Source organism: Tyto alba, unplaced genomic scaffold (genome assembly GCF_018691265.1).
Source record: "Tyto alba isolate M040663 unplaced genomic scaffold, T.alba_DEE_v4.0 Super-Scaffold_20000042, whole genome shotgun sequence".
Classification (NCBI taxonomy): Eukaryota; Metazoa; Chordata; class Aves; order Strigiformes; family Tytonidae; genus Tyto; species Tyto alba.
The window spans coordinates 15,396,285-15,413,543 of NW_024881293.1; the positions used below are offsets into that span (position 1 = coordinate 15,396,285).

The 17,259-nt window shown below is 60.5% G+C and overlaps 2 protein-coding genes across 2 annotated transcripts; both read right to left on the reverse strand.

Moving 5' to 3' along the window:
- Positions 1 to 1,345: 1,345 nt before the first annotated feature.
- On the reverse strand, positions 1,346 to 3,887 carry LOC116963035 (complexin-3-like). Its single transcript, XM_042794802.1, has 3 exons — positions 2,964 to 3,887; positions 2,256 to 2,343; positions 1,346 to 1,922 (listed from the first exon to the last, which is right to left on the reverse strand). The coding sequence occupies exons 1-3, from the start codon at positions 3,116 to 3,118 to the stop codon at positions 1,698 to 1,700; spliced, it is 468 nt and encodes a 155-aa protein (XP_042650736.1). The 5' UTR covers positions 3,119 to 3,887; the 3' UTR covers positions 1,346 to 1,697.
- A 99-nt stretch (positions 3,888 to 3,986) lies between these two features.
- On the reverse strand, positions 3,987 to 13,331 carry MATK (megakaryocyte-associated tyrosine kinase). Its single transcript, XM_033003107.2, has 13 exons — positions 13,144 to 13,331; positions 8,648 to 8,704; positions 8,317 to 8,430; positions 8,045 to 8,160; positions 7,490 to 7,709; positions 6,406 to 6,499; positions 6,240 to 6,305; positions 6,003 to 6,102; positions 5,827 to 5,911; positions 5,586 to 5,659; positions 5,281 to 5,476; positions 4,807 to 4,893; positions 3,987 to 4,666 (listed from the first exon to the last, which is right to left on the reverse strand). Exons 2-13 carry the CDS (start codon positions 8,654 to 8,656, stop codon positions 4,484 to 4,486), a joined length of 1,344 nt encoding a protein of 447 aa, XP_032858998.1. The 5' UTR covers positions 8,657 to 8,704; positions 13,144 to 13,331; the 3' UTR covers positions 3,987 to 4,483.
- Positions 13,332 to 17,259: the final 3,928 nt, after the last annotated feature.

Below are 17,259 nucleotides of genomic sequence, written 5' to 3' on the forward strand. Positions count from 1 at the left end.
ACTGGGAGCTGGGCTGCCCCTCGCGGGGGGGGGCCCTGGGGCAGAGCGGGGCTGGAGGTGCCTCGGGTGACAAGGCACGGTGGGGACCTCGGTGCCACCATCCCAGCGGCTGCTCCTGGGGAGGGTGGGCATGCGGGGTGGGAACAGGGTTGTGCTGGGTGCTGGGGCTGCTGCCACCCCGTCGGACACCCGGCTTGGGGAGCCGGTGGGGTCATGGGCAGCCCCATCCCACGCAACACAGGTGGATTCTTTTTGTGCCTGAAGGGGAGATCGTGCGAGTTCTGAAGAAAGGCTGGTGAGCGGGGATGGCAGCGGTGGCGGGGGCGGTGGGGGCAGCGGGGACAGCAGGCACGGCGGGGCCACCAAACACAAAGGAGGCTCCCAGGTGTCGAGCCCTGCCGTGCACGCCACACGCTCCCGGGGATGCTCCAGAACTCACCAGCCCCTTGACGGGTACCTGGAGGGGTGGGTGCTCGCGGGGGGAACCGAGCCCCTCATGCATCCAGGGACCCCCTTGCTGGAGCTCCTGCAGCTCTGAGTGCTTCAGCCAGTGGGGGCTGAGACCTGCGGCTCTTGTGACAGTGATGAGCTCCATGGCACGACCCCCACCCCACCTGTGCTGGATTCGGCCGCCCCCGCCCAGCACCGCCACCGGAGCTGTGGGCAGCCTGGGGCAGGGCCGTCCCCACGGGCCTTTCCGGAGCAGATGGCCCCGGCGTGGGGAGGACGGAGGCGGCTCAGCGCGTCCTTTCTTTCATGCAAACACAGCGTGACTCCCCCAGCGGCTCCTGCTGCAGAGGGGAGGTGCTGCTGGGGCCAGCGCTGGTGGTACATTTTGCAAGAGTTCAGCTAGCTTAGTCCTCGGGGACAGGCGACTCAGGCAGATTAGACCTCACTAAAATAGGCAGGTATTAGTGATCTCAGCAGCCCCCAGCTGACCAGCATGGTGGCATTTAAGCCGGTGCCGCTGCCGAGCGCCTGGGAGCAGGGAGCAAGTCTCCGGAGGGGCAAGAGGCAGTGGGGCACCCCAGCCCTGCCCAAAGGGACACCCTCATTGCCTGTGCTGGCAAGGGGATGCTCAGGGGTGCCCCCCCATCAGTGCTGCCCCTAAGGGGTATCCCAGCGGTAGGGCACCAGGTCCTGCTGGCTGCTGCGCACCCCTGGGGTGCAGCCGTGCCTGGGGGATGCTGCAGAACAGGGGAACAGATCCAGCGGCTGAACGTGATGGCTGGGTGCTGGCGTGGGGGCAGTGGGGGCAGCTCTGCGGCAGCAGTGTCATTGTGTCCTGCCCCCGCCCAGGACAGGGTTCGTGCGGCTGAGGGGTGCAGCAGGAAGACCAGGCTGGTGCTGGCAAACACCACGTTTATTGAGCCAAACAGCGCGCAAGGCCCCGGGGCTGGTTCCTGGGGGTGACAGAGCGTCAGGGACCGCTGCCCCCCCTGTCCGGGGGGTCCCCACTGCGGGCACCGCAGGGGAGGGCTTGGCCAGCACCCAGGCATCTTGCATCCCCGCACCCGCCCAGCGCACCCTGGAAAAGCAACAGGGTTTGGGGGAGGAAAACCCACCCCCGGTGCATGCGTTGGGACCCCCAAATCCAGGTAATGGCACCTGTAACACCCGCGTCCCACTGCTCGGGGGGGGCCGGGGCTGAGCCCCAGTGCTGCTGGTGTCACCTGCCAGCGGGGCGGGCAGCGGGGCTACATCAGGGCGCACTTCTTCACCTCCTCCACGCTGCCCAGCGCACGGTCCCGCAGCGCTGGCAGATCCACCTCCCGCAGCTTCGTGAGGAAGGCAAAGGCCCTGGTGCTGCCATCCTCCTCCTCCTCATCTTCCTCCTCCTCGGTGCGCACCATGGCGGCCAGGTCCTGCGGCAGCTCCACCGATCCCCCAGCCACATGCAGCTGAGCGTCGTCCCGCTCGTCCTGCACACGGGTGGGAGACGGCGCCGAGGCTGTGGGCAGACTTCGGCACCCGCCAGCCATGGGGTGGGGAACGGGGGGAGAACAGGTCCCTCGGGGCCAGGCGGGTGCTGCGGGGGCACTGGGGAGCGCTGGGGGGGGCGCTGGGCTGTCCGGTTCCAGATTCGGACGAGCTGGGTGGACACTGGGGCGGCGGATGGTGCAGGTGGAGACAGTGGCCATTTGCTGCCCTCTTCAGGAATCATCTCCCGTCCCAGGGGAGGCCTGGCAGCCGCCTGGCCTGGGGCTGTCCCAGAGGGTGGGGGGGCTTGGGGGGAAGACCCCCGAGGTGCTTACCTGGGCCAGGTGGTACTTGTCCCGCAGGTGCATCCGTAAAGTGGCCCGTTCTGCCTTCCGCTGTGCAAAGGCCTTGTCCCGCTCGATCCTGCAGCAGCAGGCGCCGCACCGTCACCCCCCGCCTCGCCCGCCAGAACACCCCCAGCTCCCCCCCCGGGCATCTCCCCGGTCCTCTGGCAAGGTCACGCCAGCCCTGGGCTGGGGCGGGCGGAGAAGGGGATGCAGAGGGCTGCAGGAGGGTGGCAAGGGTGATCTGGGGTCAGGGGCCACATCCTGCCCCTCCAGCACCAGCACCCAGAAGAGATGCTCAGCGAAGGTGCCTCTTGGAGGCACTTGCTCCTCCCGCAGTCTCAGCTCTCAGGTGCTGGGCCACTGAGGCCCCTCAGCACCCAGATCCAGGGAGGTGGGACCTTAACGCCACCCCAGGTTGGCCCCTGTCATCCCTTGGCTCCGTGGGTGCTGGGCTGGCACCAGACATCCGCTGCTCAGGGGCACTGACACCCCGGGGGTGCCCCTTGTCCCAGCCCGGTGCCAGCACCCACAGGGAGCTCCTGTGCTGCAGGGAGAGGTGCTGAGGCACCCACTCTGCTCCTGTCCCTTGCCCCGGCTGCCTCCCTGTCCCGCCCTGGGGACAGCCCACGGCGGGTGGGACCCTGGTCCCAGAGCATGGGGGGCCCCAGTGAGCCCCCAGCCCCGGCAGAGCCTTACTTCTCCTCCAGCAGCTGCCGCTGGTACTCCTCAAACTCCTCGCGGGACATGCCGTTGGGCAGCGTGGCCGCCTTGCCATCCTTGGGGGGCCCCTTGGTTGGCTCCTCCTCACCCCCCTGAAAGCTCTTCAGGGCGTTCGTGAAGAAGGAGGCCATGGGTGGGCGTCCGTGGCAGCCTGGGTCCCACGGTGCCCGGTGCCACCGGGTCCCTGCCCAGGGCCAGCGCCTGCAAGGTCAGCAGGACCGGCTGCCCCAGGGGCGCCGCGGATCAGCGCCGGATTAAGGCATTAGGAGGCGAAGCCACAACCACCGGCGCGGAAAGACCTTCCAGTGCTGCTTGCTGCACCCAAGGGTGCTTGGGGGGGGACAGCGGCGTGGGGGAACGGTGGGGTGCTGCCCCATCAGGGTGATGGGGAGATGGAAGGAGTCACCGAGCCCAGCGCTTCCCGGACCGGGCTGGAAAACCTCCCCATTTGCACCGGCCCCGACGGAGGGCAGCAACCGCAAGGCTGGATCGTGTTGGGGGGAGCCCTGTGCCGTGGGCACCCAGAGCCACCCACGCTGGCACGGGGGGGGGCTGGAGGGGCGAGAAGTCAGCGCAGAGGAAACACGAGAGGATTAGCTGAAAAAACCCGATCGAGGGTCAAAGGACTGGAAGGAAGACAGGGCGGCGGGCGGGCGCATACACACGAGCACACACGTGTGCGCGCGTGGCCCTGTGCCCCCATTAATCCCGGCTCCACTGAGATGTCGAGATTGCTTGGGAGCCGGTGGGGCTGGGGGGCTCCCCGCTGCCGGAGGACTTGCCCCGCTCCCGTAATTTATATGCAAGCAATTCCCATACAGACTCTGATTAAAAGAATAATCCCCAGCTGTGCAAAGCCCCGAGGGGAGAGGGGCCAGGCTGCATGTGGGGGGCTCTGGGGGCTGGAGCTCCTAGTCCCCCCCCAGGCCTTTTTCTGTGCTTTGCCAGGCCCCAAGTGAGGGATAGGCCTAATTTGAGCCCAGAGGTTTAAAGAAGCTGTTGAATTAATTTCTTTGGTTTTAATCAAAAAGCCCAAATCTGTGGGGTTTAGCTGGCTGCACCCGGTGTCTCCACGCGGGGCCAGGTGGCTGGAGCCGGGCTGTGAGGGTTGGGATTTCATCCTCCAGCAAGTGGAGGTGTCCCATCCTGTCCCCTGTCACCGGGAGGGGCAGCTCAAAGGGGCCCCACATGCAGCACCCCCCATCTGTGGGGCACGGCCCCCCGCCTTGGGGCTGCTCTCCCTACCCCAGCGGGTCAGGGGAGACTGACCCCATAGGAGCATTCTGTGGGCTGTGTGGTGGGAAGAAGGACCCGTGCCAGGATGGAGGGAGGCTGTTGCCTCCTCTTTGGGAGGCCTGGGGGAGGAGAGGACCCCCCCTCCAGTTGCTGCCCCATCTCCAGCAGGAGAGAGCGGTGCGTGGTCCACGCTGCCGGCCGGCCACCACTTGCCATGCTGTTCCCAACCCCAGCCACGGGTCCCGGGAGCGGGACAGGGGTTAAACATCCCTCAGGTGCTTCAGCTCCTTCTGCAGCTTCTCCACGAGTTTCTTGAAGGATGGTCGCTTGCTTGGCTCCAGCTCCCAGCAACTCTTCATCAGGGTGTAGACAGAGGGCGGGCAGCCCTCGGGGGGGTCCATGCGGTACCCCTGCTCCAGCAGCTCCGTCACCTCCTTCAGGCTCTGGTAGGATGGAGAAGCCAGCTGGGACCCTCCTTCCCCGCCCCGCCAAGGGCTCGCCCTGGCCAGGAGACAGTGGGACGTCCCTGTCCCATCAGTGTGAGCAGGATGCGACCTGCAGCACCCCCCGGCACGGCACTCACCAGCTTGGGGTAGGGTGCTCGTCCGAAGGAGAAGGTTTCCCACAGGAGGATCCCGTAGCTCCACACGTCTGACTTGGAGGAGAATTTCTGCAGGGACAGGAGGAGGTGAGGCTGAAGCTGGCCGGGGGCCATGCTGGGCCCCCATCCCTCCCTGAGGGCAAGAAAGGAGACAGCATCTGCCCCCCACGCCACCCAGCTCCCCACGCTGTGGACCCCCTCCCTTCCCAGCACCCCCATGGCCCTGGGTCCGTCCTGCCACACCGCGCCGGAGCTGCCCCAGTTCCCGCTACACACCGGGGCGAGGGCGGGTCGGGACAGAGCCCGAATTTCGGGAGATGCAGGGCTGAATGTGCCAGAAGCCACCGTGGGGCAGGGATGGGTCAGCGGGAGGGGGGACGAGCAGGGGAGAGCCAAGGGGATGAGCTGCTTTGGGAGAAGCCCCCCGTCCACCCCTCCTTCCCCCCCACCGCTCACGTTGTGTTTCAGGGCCTCCGGAGCTGTCCACTTCACAGGCAGCAAAGTGGCGTCCGCACCCTTGGGATTGACTCGGGCCAAGCCGAAATCGCTCACTTTGGCCACATTCTCCCCAGAGATGAGGATGTTGCGGGCAGCCAGGTCCCTGTGCACCAGCTTCTTGGACTCCAGGTAGTCCATGCCCTGAGCCACGTCCCTGCCGTGGCCAAGCAAGGCAGAGCGCAGTGTCACCGCACGCCCGCCGGCGCTGCCCGGGGGGGCACAGAGCACCCGTCCCCAGCCCAGAGGGGGGGAGGTGGACTTACAGAGCGAAGAGGAGGAGCTGCCGGGCCGGGACAAGTGCCCGGCCCCGCGTGCGCAAGAAGTTCACCAGGTTGCCCTGACAGAGGAGGAGAAACGCGTAAGGACCGACGAGACAGGGCTGCCCGGAGACCTTGCCGCCCATGGGGGCTGCAGCACCTGGCATCCATCCAGTTTGGCCTTCAAATGGGGATTCTGTCCCCAAATGTGAGTTGCGATGGGTCCTGCGGGCCGAGATGCTCTCACCTTGCTCATGAACTCCATGACAATGTAGAGGCCGTTGTGCAGGATCACACCAAGCAAACACACCAGGTTTTTGTGCCGAACCTTCCTGAAATGCAGGGAATGTGGGTCAGGGGGGTTCCCGCTCACCCCCAGGCCATGGGACAGGGTTGGGCCATGTCCCCCCCCGGGGCACTCACGTCATGGCAGCCGTTTCAGCAAGGAAGGCCTGGGCAGTCACATCACACTTGATGTTCTTCACGGCCACCTTCTGCCCCATATACTCACCCTGCAAGACGTCTGGGAGAGGACGTGGGGGGTCAGGCTCAGCCCCACACCTGACCCCCCGCACTCCAGGTGGTGGAGAGGGGACATCAAGGGGTGCCATTTGGGGAAGCCTCTGGCCGGGGAAACTCCAACCCCGTCTTCTCACCTACCTCCAAACTCTCCTTGCCCGATGCGGTCTCCCAGCGCGAGGTGCTGCAGGTTCAGCAGCCAGCCAGCTGGGCACAGGCACAAGGGCAGGTTAGCAGGGACGGCCAGTGGGACCGTGCTGCCTCGTCCCCAAAACCCGGACTGAAACCCGCTCCTGCCATCCCCTACCTTTGGCCAACTCCTCCTCGGCCGACTTCATCCCAGTTTTCGGTTTGGGCTTCACCAGCTTGGTGCAGATGGCTCCCTGCTCCTTCATGTAGTGCTGCCAAGGGATGAGCAGACAGAGGTAAGGTGGTGGTGCCACCTCTTACCCCAAAACCCGGGGCAGGGAGCTGGGAAATGGCTGCAGGGTGCTCCACGGGACCCCACTACTGTCGCCACCCTCGAGGGCTCCGGGGCCCCTGTAGCTCAGGCAGCACAAAATGCCGTGTTTCCCTCAGCGCCGCCATTGACAGCCCCCATCTCAGGCCTGCTGCCCTCCGGGCACAGCCAGGGAAGCATCGTCACGGACCACAGGCACTGTGGGGTGCTGCCAGTGAGCCAGAGGGCAGGCGGTGGGGTTGAAGCTCCGGCAGACACTGCAGCAGCCAAGGGTGGTTTGCAGAGGCAACGGGGAGGAAGTGGTGGGACGGCCCTTGGGGTTATTGAGCGGGGCCAGGGCAGCTGGAAGGGGGAAGGACCCACCTGAAAGCAGAAGTTATATCTAAATGAGGAAAACATATGAGAGTGCAACCCTCCAGATAGGAGATGGGCAGCAGCTGTGAGACAGGGTGGAGATGGAACTTGCGGAAGAGCTCACTGAAAGGGCAAGAGCCTGGGAGCCCTGCAGTGTCAGCGGGCGAGAGCAGGGCTTGGAGCGGAGAGAAACATGGCAAAACACCTCAAAGCCTCGGCGGGGCTCAGAATTTATCCAGGGTCCATAAGTAGCAGAGGCTGCCGGGATATTCATTTTCCAAAATGCCCTAGGCCCTGCTGCTGTGTGAAGCACCGAATGAACAGGGATGGGGGGAAGCTGCTGCCCTCACAGCTGGTTGACGGCAGAGGGTGTCCCTGGGGCATCCCAGATCTGTCCGTTGCACCCCAAACTGAGTGGGAGCCACGAGCCTTCGGCAGGGATGGAGAATTACACCAGGTAGCGAAAACCACAGGAGAAAGGGGTGGGGATGTGCCACTGCTCCGTGTGACCCCCTGAGGTTCTTGCCCCCCGTCCAGCACTCCCAGGGCTCACTGCCCAGGGAGGGGGGGGTCTCACCTCGATCATGTCGATGAGGTTGGAGAAGTACTGCTGGCTGTCGATGCTGAGCGTGTTCTCCTCGTGCACCACGCGGTAGTGGATCACCTCCTTGCCGAAGCTCACGCACAGCACATAGTCACCAGGGTGTCGGACAGACTCACGTACCAGAAACAGCCCGTCCTCGGGCGGCTGCAGCTCCTGCACTGCCTCAACGCCCGAGATCTTCCCATGGAACCAGCTAGGGAGAGGGGCGTTGGGGAGAGAGGCCGTGCCAGCGGGCTTCCCCCAGCGCCAGCAGTGATACGGGGGGAGCAGAGCCCCCGCCAAAGCTACATGGAGCCCACCCTTGGAGGTCCATCCAGGCTGGGTGGGCACAACCGAGGGTCTCTAGCGCCAGGTGCTGGCCCCAGCAAATCCCTCCATCGCCAGGGCACGGCCACGGGCCACTCTGCCTCCAGGTGCCCACCCTGAACCCGGCTGGGGGGGGAGCACACTGGGCTCAGCCGCTGTCAGAGCTCCCAGGGGCTCACGGGGGCGGCTGCCCCCGCCCAGCCCCCTCCCCGCTGTACTCACGGCATGAGGCTGAGCTTGGGGTCGGCGCGGATGGCGCCACGCTCCCGCAGTGCGCTGGCCGCCAGCAGCCCCTCCTGCCCCGTCTCGTTGTGCCTGGCGCGGTACCAGCCCTTGCCCTGGGGGCGAGGGGGTCTCAGAGCAAGGGAAGGCAGGGGGGGTCCCAACCGGGCGGGCAGGGGACTGGCTCCAGCCGCTCAGCTGGTGGCGCTGGGGTCCCGTCCCCTCCACGCCCGCCCAGGGCAGCGTGTCCCCCGAGCACGCGTCGGGCTCACCTCCACGGCCTCGATGATGGTGACCACGTCGCCCTTGCAGAAGGCCAGCTCCTGGGCCTTGGGCTTGGTGTGGTCGTGCTTGGTGACGCACTGCGTCCCGGCGGGCCAGTGCTTCTGCAATGGGAGAGGGCAGCATCAGCGGGGAGAGCCAGCGCCGCCTCCCCACCGCCCCCCAGCCATCAGGGCCAGGCCCAGGGACCACCCGAAGCCCTGGCTGGGGACAAGGGCCACTGGGCAGGAGCCCTCCTCCACCCCGCCGTGGCCCTGGGGGGACACGTCACCCCGATGTCAGCAGGGGAAGTGCCGGCTACCCTGCGGCAGCCCCGCTCACCCCAGACATGGTCGGCCGTCAGCGCATCAGGGGCTCCCTGTCCTCTCCTGCTGCCGCCTGCAGACAAGAAGCAGAAGGGGACTGTGGAGCGATGGGGCTGAGCTGCCGCCCCCCAGGCCAAAAAGGCTTAGAGCAAGCTGCAAGCCCGAGCTGCGTGAGCCGTACCGCGGGGACACCCCTGTCCCAGACGCGGGTGGGAGCGGGTCTCTGCGGGACCCTGCCCCTCTCCCTGCCTGGAAGCGCAGAGGCGTGCTGCGCTGCTCGCCGGCACCGCTGGCACGGCCGAGGGGAGTGCGGTTTTACCAGGAACTTGGTTTTTCACCTCCTGTTTCAGCAGCTCCGAGGCACCGGAGCCACAAGAGGCACCAGCCGTGGGGCCCCGCTGCCGTGGGCCGTGGCAGGGTGACGCAGGGGCTGCAGCCGCGGGAGAGACGCTGGCGGGCAGGGTCGGGCCGAGGAGGGATCTCCACGTCCACTGCCTGGGGGGTGATCACACAAGGCCCCCGCGCTCCCCGTAAAATATTTCTCCCCGATGTCCGAGCTAAATCCACTCTCTTGCAGTTTAAAACCACTGCCCTTTGTCCTGTCACTATAAGCCTTGGTAAAAAGTCTTTCTCTTGTAAGCCCCGTTTCTATATTGAGAGGTCACACTAAATCCTCCCCAGAGCCTTCTCTTCCCCAGGCCGAACAGCCCCAACTCCCGCAGCCTGTCTGCACAGGAGGGGTATCCAGCCCTCAGACCACCTCCACGGCCTCTTCAGGACCCGTTCCGACGGGTCCACACCTTCCTTGTACTGGGGAGCCCAGGGCGGACGCAGCGCTCCCGGTGGAGCCCCACCAGGGCGGAGTGGAGGGGCAGAGCCCCCTCCCTTCGCCCGCTGGCCACGCGGCTTGCGGTGCAGCCGGGGGGGTGGCTGGCTCTCCGGGTTGCCAGCACGGGTTGCTGACTCGCCCCGTTTGTCACCCACCGGTCTCTCCCAGTCCTCCTCCGCAGGGCTGCGCTCAGCCCCTTCACCCCCCCGCCGGTACGGGCGCCGGGGATCGCTCCGGCACGGGCGCAGGACCTTGCACTTGACCACTCGTCCCTCTCGAGGGCGTCCCCTCCCGCAAGTGAACCAGCGGCACCACTCAGCTTGGTCTCACCTGCAGCCCTGCCGAGGGCCCGCTCCACCTCACCGTAGGCGCCACTGGTGAAGGTATTAAACAGCACTGGTCCCACTGCGGGCCCTTGAGGGACCCCATGTGTTACCGCTTTCCACTTGGACATCGAGCCATTGACCGTAACTCTTCGGATGTGGCCATCCAGGAAACTCTTTATCATCCAACAGTCCATGCTCAGATCCATACCTCTCCGATTCAGAGGTAAGAATGTTGGGGAGGATCACATCAAAGGCGTTACAGAAGTGCAGGTAGATGACGTCTGTAGAGCTCCCCTGGCCCCTGGTGCAGTCACCCCACCACGGAAGGCGGCCAGATCAGTCGGGCACAGTTTGGTGAAACAGTGCTGGCTGTCCCAAGCCACCTCCCGCTCTTCCATGAGTTTTGACATACCTTCCAGGAGGATCTGCCTCATGTTCACACTGGGCAGTGAGGTGAGGCCGACTCATCGGTAGACCCCACGGCCCTCCTTTTTTAAAATGGGTGTGATGTTTCCCTTTTTCCAGTCCCTGTGGACTCTGCCTGGCTGCCACAGCTTTTCAAACGTGATGGGGAATGGCTTGGCAACCACAGCAGCCAGTTCCCTCAGGACCCTGGGCTGCGTCTTGTTGGATCCTGTAGACTTATGTATGTTCAGGTTCTGCGGGTGGTCTTGAACATGATCTTCTCCTAGAACAGGAGGGACTTTGTTCCCCCAATCCCTGCCTTGAGGTTCAGAGCCTTGAGAGACTTGGGAAGAGAGATTACCATTGAAAACTGAGGCAAAAACCCCTCTGTTGAGTACCCCAGCCTCCTCCATGTTGGTTGTCCCATCTTATTTAAGGGGGATACACATTTCCTTTAATTTTCCTTTCCTAGTCAGTGTACCTGCAGAGGCCCTTCTCATTATTCTTTGCATCCCTTGCCAAATTCCACTCCAAGTATGCCTGAGTTTTCCTGATCCCATCCCTACACACACAGGTAGCATCCCTCTATTCTTCCTAGGATGCACATCCCTGGTTCCACTGCCTGGGCATTTCCTTCTTACACTTTGGTGTGACCAAGAGGTTTTTACTGAGCCGTGCTGGTCTCCTGAATTGCTTGCCTGATTTTTCTAAAATGCTGGAGTTGAGAGCCCTTGTGTTTTAAGAAAAATGTCCTTAAAGAGCTACCAGCTCTGTTCAGCTCCTTTACCCCTGAAGGCAGTTTCTCTGAGGGTTCCATCCACTCATTCCTTGAACAACTGAAATGGTGGATGGTGGGACTCAGTGGGCACATCCTCTCCTGCTGCCGTAGCAGCACAGGGGTCGGAGGGGGGACAGCCCACCCGCTGGGCCATTGACACTAAGCCTGTGTCCTCAGTGGCCCTTCTTGGGCTGCCACGCACCCCCATGCCATGGCTTCATCCCCAAACCCACCATACTCTTAAAAGCCCAGTCACAGCTTCTGTAAGTTTTGTCCTGATTTCAGCACCCTTCCTCCAGATCTATTTTGCAGTCAAAATTTCTCTCTGCCACTGCACAGCAGACGCTTTCTTTCCCTTCCTAAAGGAAGGTGGGATTTCTCAGTGCTCGCAACTCACACTCTTCAGCTTTGCCAAAGATGCCACCCAGTGAGACTCACGTCCTGTGCAGGTGAAGCTGCTTTGTGCCCATCTTGCTCCTTTGTACCAGACATAGACAGAGTGAAACTGTCTGAGCAGTTCAGCGCTCCTCTCTGCTTCCAAGACCTCAAAACAACCAGAGAAGCAGAGCTTCCAGAGAGGAGAAACGTCCGAGGAGGGGCAGAGGTGATTTCATTCACGCACTGGTTTTCTGGGTGCTCAGTGAGCATGAGAGCCTGGGCAGGGCAGGGCACGGCTGGGACCCCGCGCTGACTGCGCCACTCTCGGGAAACCCCACTGTTGGCCTCTTGGAAACTTCCAGCCAGAGCAGGATGATGTCTCCCCGGCTCTGCTGGGCTGGGAGAAGTGTGGGGGCTCATTCAGCTCCTTGGAGCAGAGATGACAGTCTTTGCTCTATTCCTCTTTTGGAGGGTGAGTCACAGTCACTCCTCCGCATCACTGGTGCTAAACCCCAGACTGGCTCCATGGCAGCAAGGACCAGAGGACTTATTGTGCCAGTCCCTATCCAGAACAGCAACAAAAAAGGGACAGTCACAGCTGCTGCAAGGTTAACATCAGCAGGCGTTTTTATCTGTTCCAGTAGCCATCGCTAACCAGCACAGGCACCCTCTCGCCCCGCAGCTCATCTGTGCCACACGTATTATCTCGGAGGACTCGGAGATGCAGAGGCAGCCGCCCCGTGCCTGCTGCCCCGCAGGCGCAGCCGGAGCCTGGTGTGACTGGATGCAGCTCCGCTGACTTCCCGAGCGGGTGAGGCCCCCGCGGGCGCAGCGCTTACGGACAGGGTCCACTCCATCCCCCTCCCTGTGGTAAACCTGCTAGGAGGAGAGGCGTGGGGCTGAGCCAGGAAAGGTGGCAGCAGTTCTGCTAGTTGGTTCCTCATTTTCTGCTGCTCCAGGGCAGTAATTTCAGGTGAAAGGCAGCAACTTTGCTCAGTTCTGCCCCTGTGCGCAGACAACAGCTGGTGCTTGGAATCCTCCACTCTGAACACCCAAGGGCCCAGCTTCGCTCCTGCCCGGCTGGCACGAGGGCTCGGGGTGCCAGACACGCACCCGCCGCTGGCGGGGCCTGGGGACCCGCCAGTGCCTCCACCCAGCCACCAGCAGCAGTGAATCACCTTCCTCCTGGTGACACTCACATGTCTTGTCCTAAAGCAGCTGCTTGTTCTTGGAGACTTATGGCCCATGCGGTTCCATCACCGGCGTGAACGTTCCCACAAGCAGCGTGCGTGGGCAGAAAGTCTGGGAGGAGATATTTGCCCCTTTTGTTTTGGAACTGTTCCACACTTTTTAAGAATCGGTTAACCTGAGTATTTGCGATGGGGATGACAAGTACAGAAACACGGTGGGGTTTGGTGGAGCCATCTCAACCCTGAAGTGGAGAGCTCAGGCTTGTTCCCAGTGCAGTTGCCCCAGCTGAGGACCCAACGGCACGGCGGCGGAAGAGGGGACACACACATTTGAACCTCTGCACTGGAATCGGAGCGGGATGCGTTGTGCACACCCCTTTGAAACACAAACTGGAGAACTTTTTTACAAACACCTGGCTGCACTAAGGGTCACTGGGACAAATGGCAAGCGTGGCTCTCGCTGAAAAACAGGTGACACCTGGCCATTTTCCCACTGACCACAATGCTCTTAACACTAGAACGCTATGTCCATCCCTCTCCACTGACAGGGCAGACACGCCAACACGTCACCTGCTCTCAGCAACTCTAACAGACCCTCGCACTTACCTCCCAGCAACATCCATGCAGGGCCTCGGGGGCAACGGTGGCTCGGGGCAGCTCACAGCTAAGTCTGGACTCAGATTCCTGAATTCCTGGAGAATAAATTCTCTTTCATATGGAGCAGCAAAGCTTCATTTTCAAGGGCATGCTCCCAGAAAGAGCTACTGCGTTATTTCCTGATTTCTCTTCTGGTAAGGGCTGCGGGCGCAGCGTCTCAGAGGTCCTAGTGCCTGCCGCCCGCCCGCCCAGTCAAACATTAATCAGAGATGACTCATTATTTGACAACACTTAAAACAACTTTTACCCTTTGAGGGCACAAGTACACACCCTTGCCAGAAATTAACTGGAGATCATCAGATCCTGTATCCTGCAGCTCTGTGCAGAAAATTAACGATCCGCCGTGCACATAGAGAGATTTGCTGTTACCACCCCGACCGCCACGATCAGAGCAGCTACCCGGGGAGCGGGTGCCCGTGCTGGCAGCAGCTCTCCAGGGAGACTGAGACTCAGAGAGGATGTGGGGGGACCAGGGATCCAGAAAGCTAATCCCGTCTCAGCACCAACTTCTGCGAGACCTCGGGGAGGTTGATCCAAGAGCAAGGCCAGGCCGCGCGGCTCTGCAGGGGGTGAAAGCACAGGCGCATCGCAGGCTGAAACCGGCAATTGCACAGCAACCTCTAAGTGAACACCACCGTCAAATGGCAGCGGCTTATCTGTATCCTCCAGCACCCACAACTGGTGGGGAGGGAATAATCGCCTCCGCTCATCATCCCAGCCAGAAAACTGGAGACCAGTTTTGCACTAATGTTCAACATTTCCAATATTCTGAGAAAAATGGTGAAAAATAAGAAAATGCAGTTTCAAGCAACTATAATACTTCATTCCGGGGTCCTGGGGGTTTTTGTGTGTACTTTTTTGTTTTTAATAAACCGGTGTTTAAGCCTTCAAAAAATACTGGCAATTCAAGGGCAAAGGCAGTGTAAAAGAAACCTGTTCCAAACTAGCCAGTAGCTTCAGCTCCTGGTTCTATTTTTCCATCCACAAACAACTTCCCCAAGCCGTCTGAGCCAGTCTGATAGGCTTCTTGTGACATGTTTCCCCAGGAGCACTCCTTGCATTATCCTCTGGATTTGTAAGGATGGATCCTTAGACACGAGGTCTGTTCAAGCTTGAGAATAAGCACAAGAGTACATCCCTACAGCCCCTGTGCCACACTCCTGGGGCTCAGCGTGAGATCGCCTGGGGTCTGTGCAGTACTCTCTCTGAGACAAATGGATGTTTCGTACTTTTGGGTTTTGCCACATCCGGCCATTGTTACAGATGTGAGCACAGCCCAGAGAACTCAGCCTCACACACTGGGAACAACTTGCTCAGAATTAACGACTGGGCTTTCTTCATCCTGCTGTATGGCCAGCAACAAGACTCCCACTTGCTTCTGCTGGAGCTGGTCTCCCCCTTTACATGTCTGGGTATCTAGCACCCAGGCAGTGCCTCAATCTTTACTACACTGATCCTCAAAACCGTCTTCCTCCCTCCTCTGGTGCAGCAAAGTGGATATTTGCACTGCACAGCCCAGGTCAGTGTGGTACAGCTGAATCACCAGAATGCCCAGGTTCCTCCAAAAGAGCCTACAGTGAGCCGAAACATCGAGATTTTGTAGCACTTCTGAAGTCACTGGGTAAACATGCAATCCTATGTGAAATGTTTTTCTCACACTAGGCTGAGGCTTTAACCACTTGTCAGTCTTCCTCCTGCCATCCTTCCTCTGGGTCAGGGAGAGCCAGGCTCACAGTCACAAGTGCGACGTCCTACAGAGCTGCTGAGCAGTGCCATTCCTGGTAAGACGAGAGAGGAAAGTTACCCGAAGAAACAGAGGTTGGAGCAGAAAAACGAACGAACGGGCAGCAATATTCGTTAGGAACAGCAGCACATTTTGTACATAAAAACCAGCTCCTTTCTTCTCAGCACAGATTTGGGCATTAGCAGTCCACAGCCTGTGGACCCTCTTTGCTGACTCTGCTCCCTTTGGTCCACAGTGACAATATAGTTGGATTTACCAGAAATGTCCCTTCTCAGCCCGAGGAATCTGCCCTGCATTTCAAGCCTTTAAAAAGGGAATCAGAAACTGGCAATGCGTCACAAAAGCAGACAACTCATTCCTTCCTTCCCTCCACAGCGACTTGGGGGGGGATTCTTTTTACATTGCTTTTTAGCATCTGGAGTCAAACATCCAGGTCTCTTCTGGCTCCAAAGGAAAAACGGGCACTTTCAGGCTGCAGCTCAGCTGAGCCTGTTTCAAACACTGTCCCTGAGTAAGCCAGGATGGTCAGGGGGCTGCTCACAAGGGCAGCACAAGGTATCTAACTTGGTGCTTGACATCCCATCTCCAGCATTTAAAGAGAACATCACTGAGGTTAAACATCCCCTTTTCATAGTAAAGACTTTTATTTCAAGCCAACACCACAGTTGGGTCATTTGGGTAGAGGATTATCTGAAAGGGTATTTCACCCTAGATGACGGCTGGAGCCTTAGATGATGCCTTGCTGATGCTCCAAGCAGCTGTACCTGGCTGCAGGTTCAGAGGCTGCCACGCACCCCCCCCAGGCACGCTGCGCTCCCAGGAGCCAGCCTGATGCCTCCAAGAGGCCCCCCCGCTGTCCCCAGCACCCCAAAGAGCCGCGTGAGCTGCAGAGATGTTCTCACTAACTCCTTGTGGGGCAAATAGCAGCAGAAGGCAGATCGGGCGTCCCCAGGGGCTGGGTGGAGGGCGCAGTGCTGCAGCTGGCCCCCTCAGGCCATCACCCCCAAACCCTGCTGCTGGGCAGCCGTCCCACCTGGCCACAGCGGCCCCCGCCGCAGAGCCTCTGCGTTTCGTGGGGGTGACGTGCAGCACTTGCGGGCGTGTTCCACATCTGGGTTCTTAGTCTTTACAGCACCTGTGTCTCCTACCCGGAACGGGGACCGCTACCTCAGTTGAACTCTTCCCTGTTTGGCATCATAACCTGGCTCGCAGCTCTGGCAGCACTCGGGGCAGTGTCTAATTCCTAACGAGGGAAGCTTTGGGGAGTGGATGTACCCTTCCATCCTCTTTTGATCTCACCAAGGTAAAAGGCTTCTCCGCCTTTCTGATTTGCCTGGAACAGATGAGGATAACTGTATGGCAGGAGGAAGATCCCAATCGGGGCTTCGGCGTGAGGTTACGGTGACAGTAAACGTCCAGAAGAACGGCAGCAGCTCCAGCGGAGCCAGCTAGCTGTGAGCACCTTTTTTGTTCAGAACACACTGCACTGTACTAAATACAACAACGCATCTATTTAAACATCTATGGGAGCACTGAAATGCATCGCTCTTCAAATATATGTTTTTGTATAGCTTATAACACTAAGCCCAGAAATATCTAAACAGAACCTGCTTTACACCCCCCAAAAAAAAGTAGTCAAAGAAGAAACAGCTTTATATGGCAATAAACAATGCAGAAATGATGTTTCTCGGTAAGTCCTAAAAAACCTGCTGTTTAAAATACTCCAAAAAGCCCGAAGGAATGTGAAAAGTGATTTGAAACTGAGGTTTAAATGAAGAACGTACGCGTGCAGCTGAAGCCGGTGGCGCTCGGCTAGCTAACCGACACCAGCACACGGACCAGCCGGCGCCTTCGAGCTGGCTTTCCGCGCTGTGCCCTCCCGGCAGGTGCCGCCGAGCTCGCTGGGGCCGCGTTACAGCCTGTCCTGCGCTCGGGTGACTTTGCCAAAGCCCCCAGAGTGGCCCTACGCAGGCAGCTCCGGCTCCCTGCGGAGCCCCGCAAGTGCGAGACCCCCCTCCCGCGGGGGGGGGGACCCCAACCTGCCCCCTCCGTGCAGGCGAGAAACCGCCTCCAGTTTGAGGGTAGAAATCTAAAGCAATAAAGAAAATGTATGAACAATACACACAATGCCAGAGGGCAGCAGGTTTTTTGTTGTGGTTTTTTTTGGTTGTTTTTTTTTTTTTTTTTCTTTAATAGCATCTGACTGTCTGCCCGTTTTACTGCGGGAAGAGTTTCTTCTAGTGCAAGGGAATGGGAGGGGAAGGAGACACAACAGAAGGAAAGGAACTGTTGCTCACAGGCATCTTCACTCTTACACAATG

Bases quoted from the DNA above. Each gene is read 5' to 3' on its own strand.
- LOC116963035 (XM_042794802.1), bottom strand. From the start codon at position 3,118: ATGGCCTCCTTCTTCACGAACGCCCTGAAGAGCTTTCAGGGGGGTGAG. The intron at 2,344-2,963 runs GTAAGGCTCTGC...CTGCTGCTGCAG, and splicing joins CGGCAGCTGCTGGAGGAGAA to GATCGAGCGGGACAAGGCCT. The intron at 1,923-2,255 runs GTAAGCACCTCG...ACCCGTGTGCAG, and splicing joins ACAAGTACCACCTGGCCCAG to GACGAGCGGGACGACGCTCA.
- MATK (XM_033003107.2), bottom strand. The intron at 6,500-7,489 runs GTGAGACCCCCC...ATCCCTTGGCAG, and splicing joins ACCTCATCGACATGATCGAG to CACTACATGAAGGAGCAGGG. The intron at 5,477-5,585 runs GTAAGTCCACCT...TGGCCACGGCAG, and splicing joins CAGCTCCTCCTCTTCGCTCT to GGACGTGGCTCAGGGCATGG.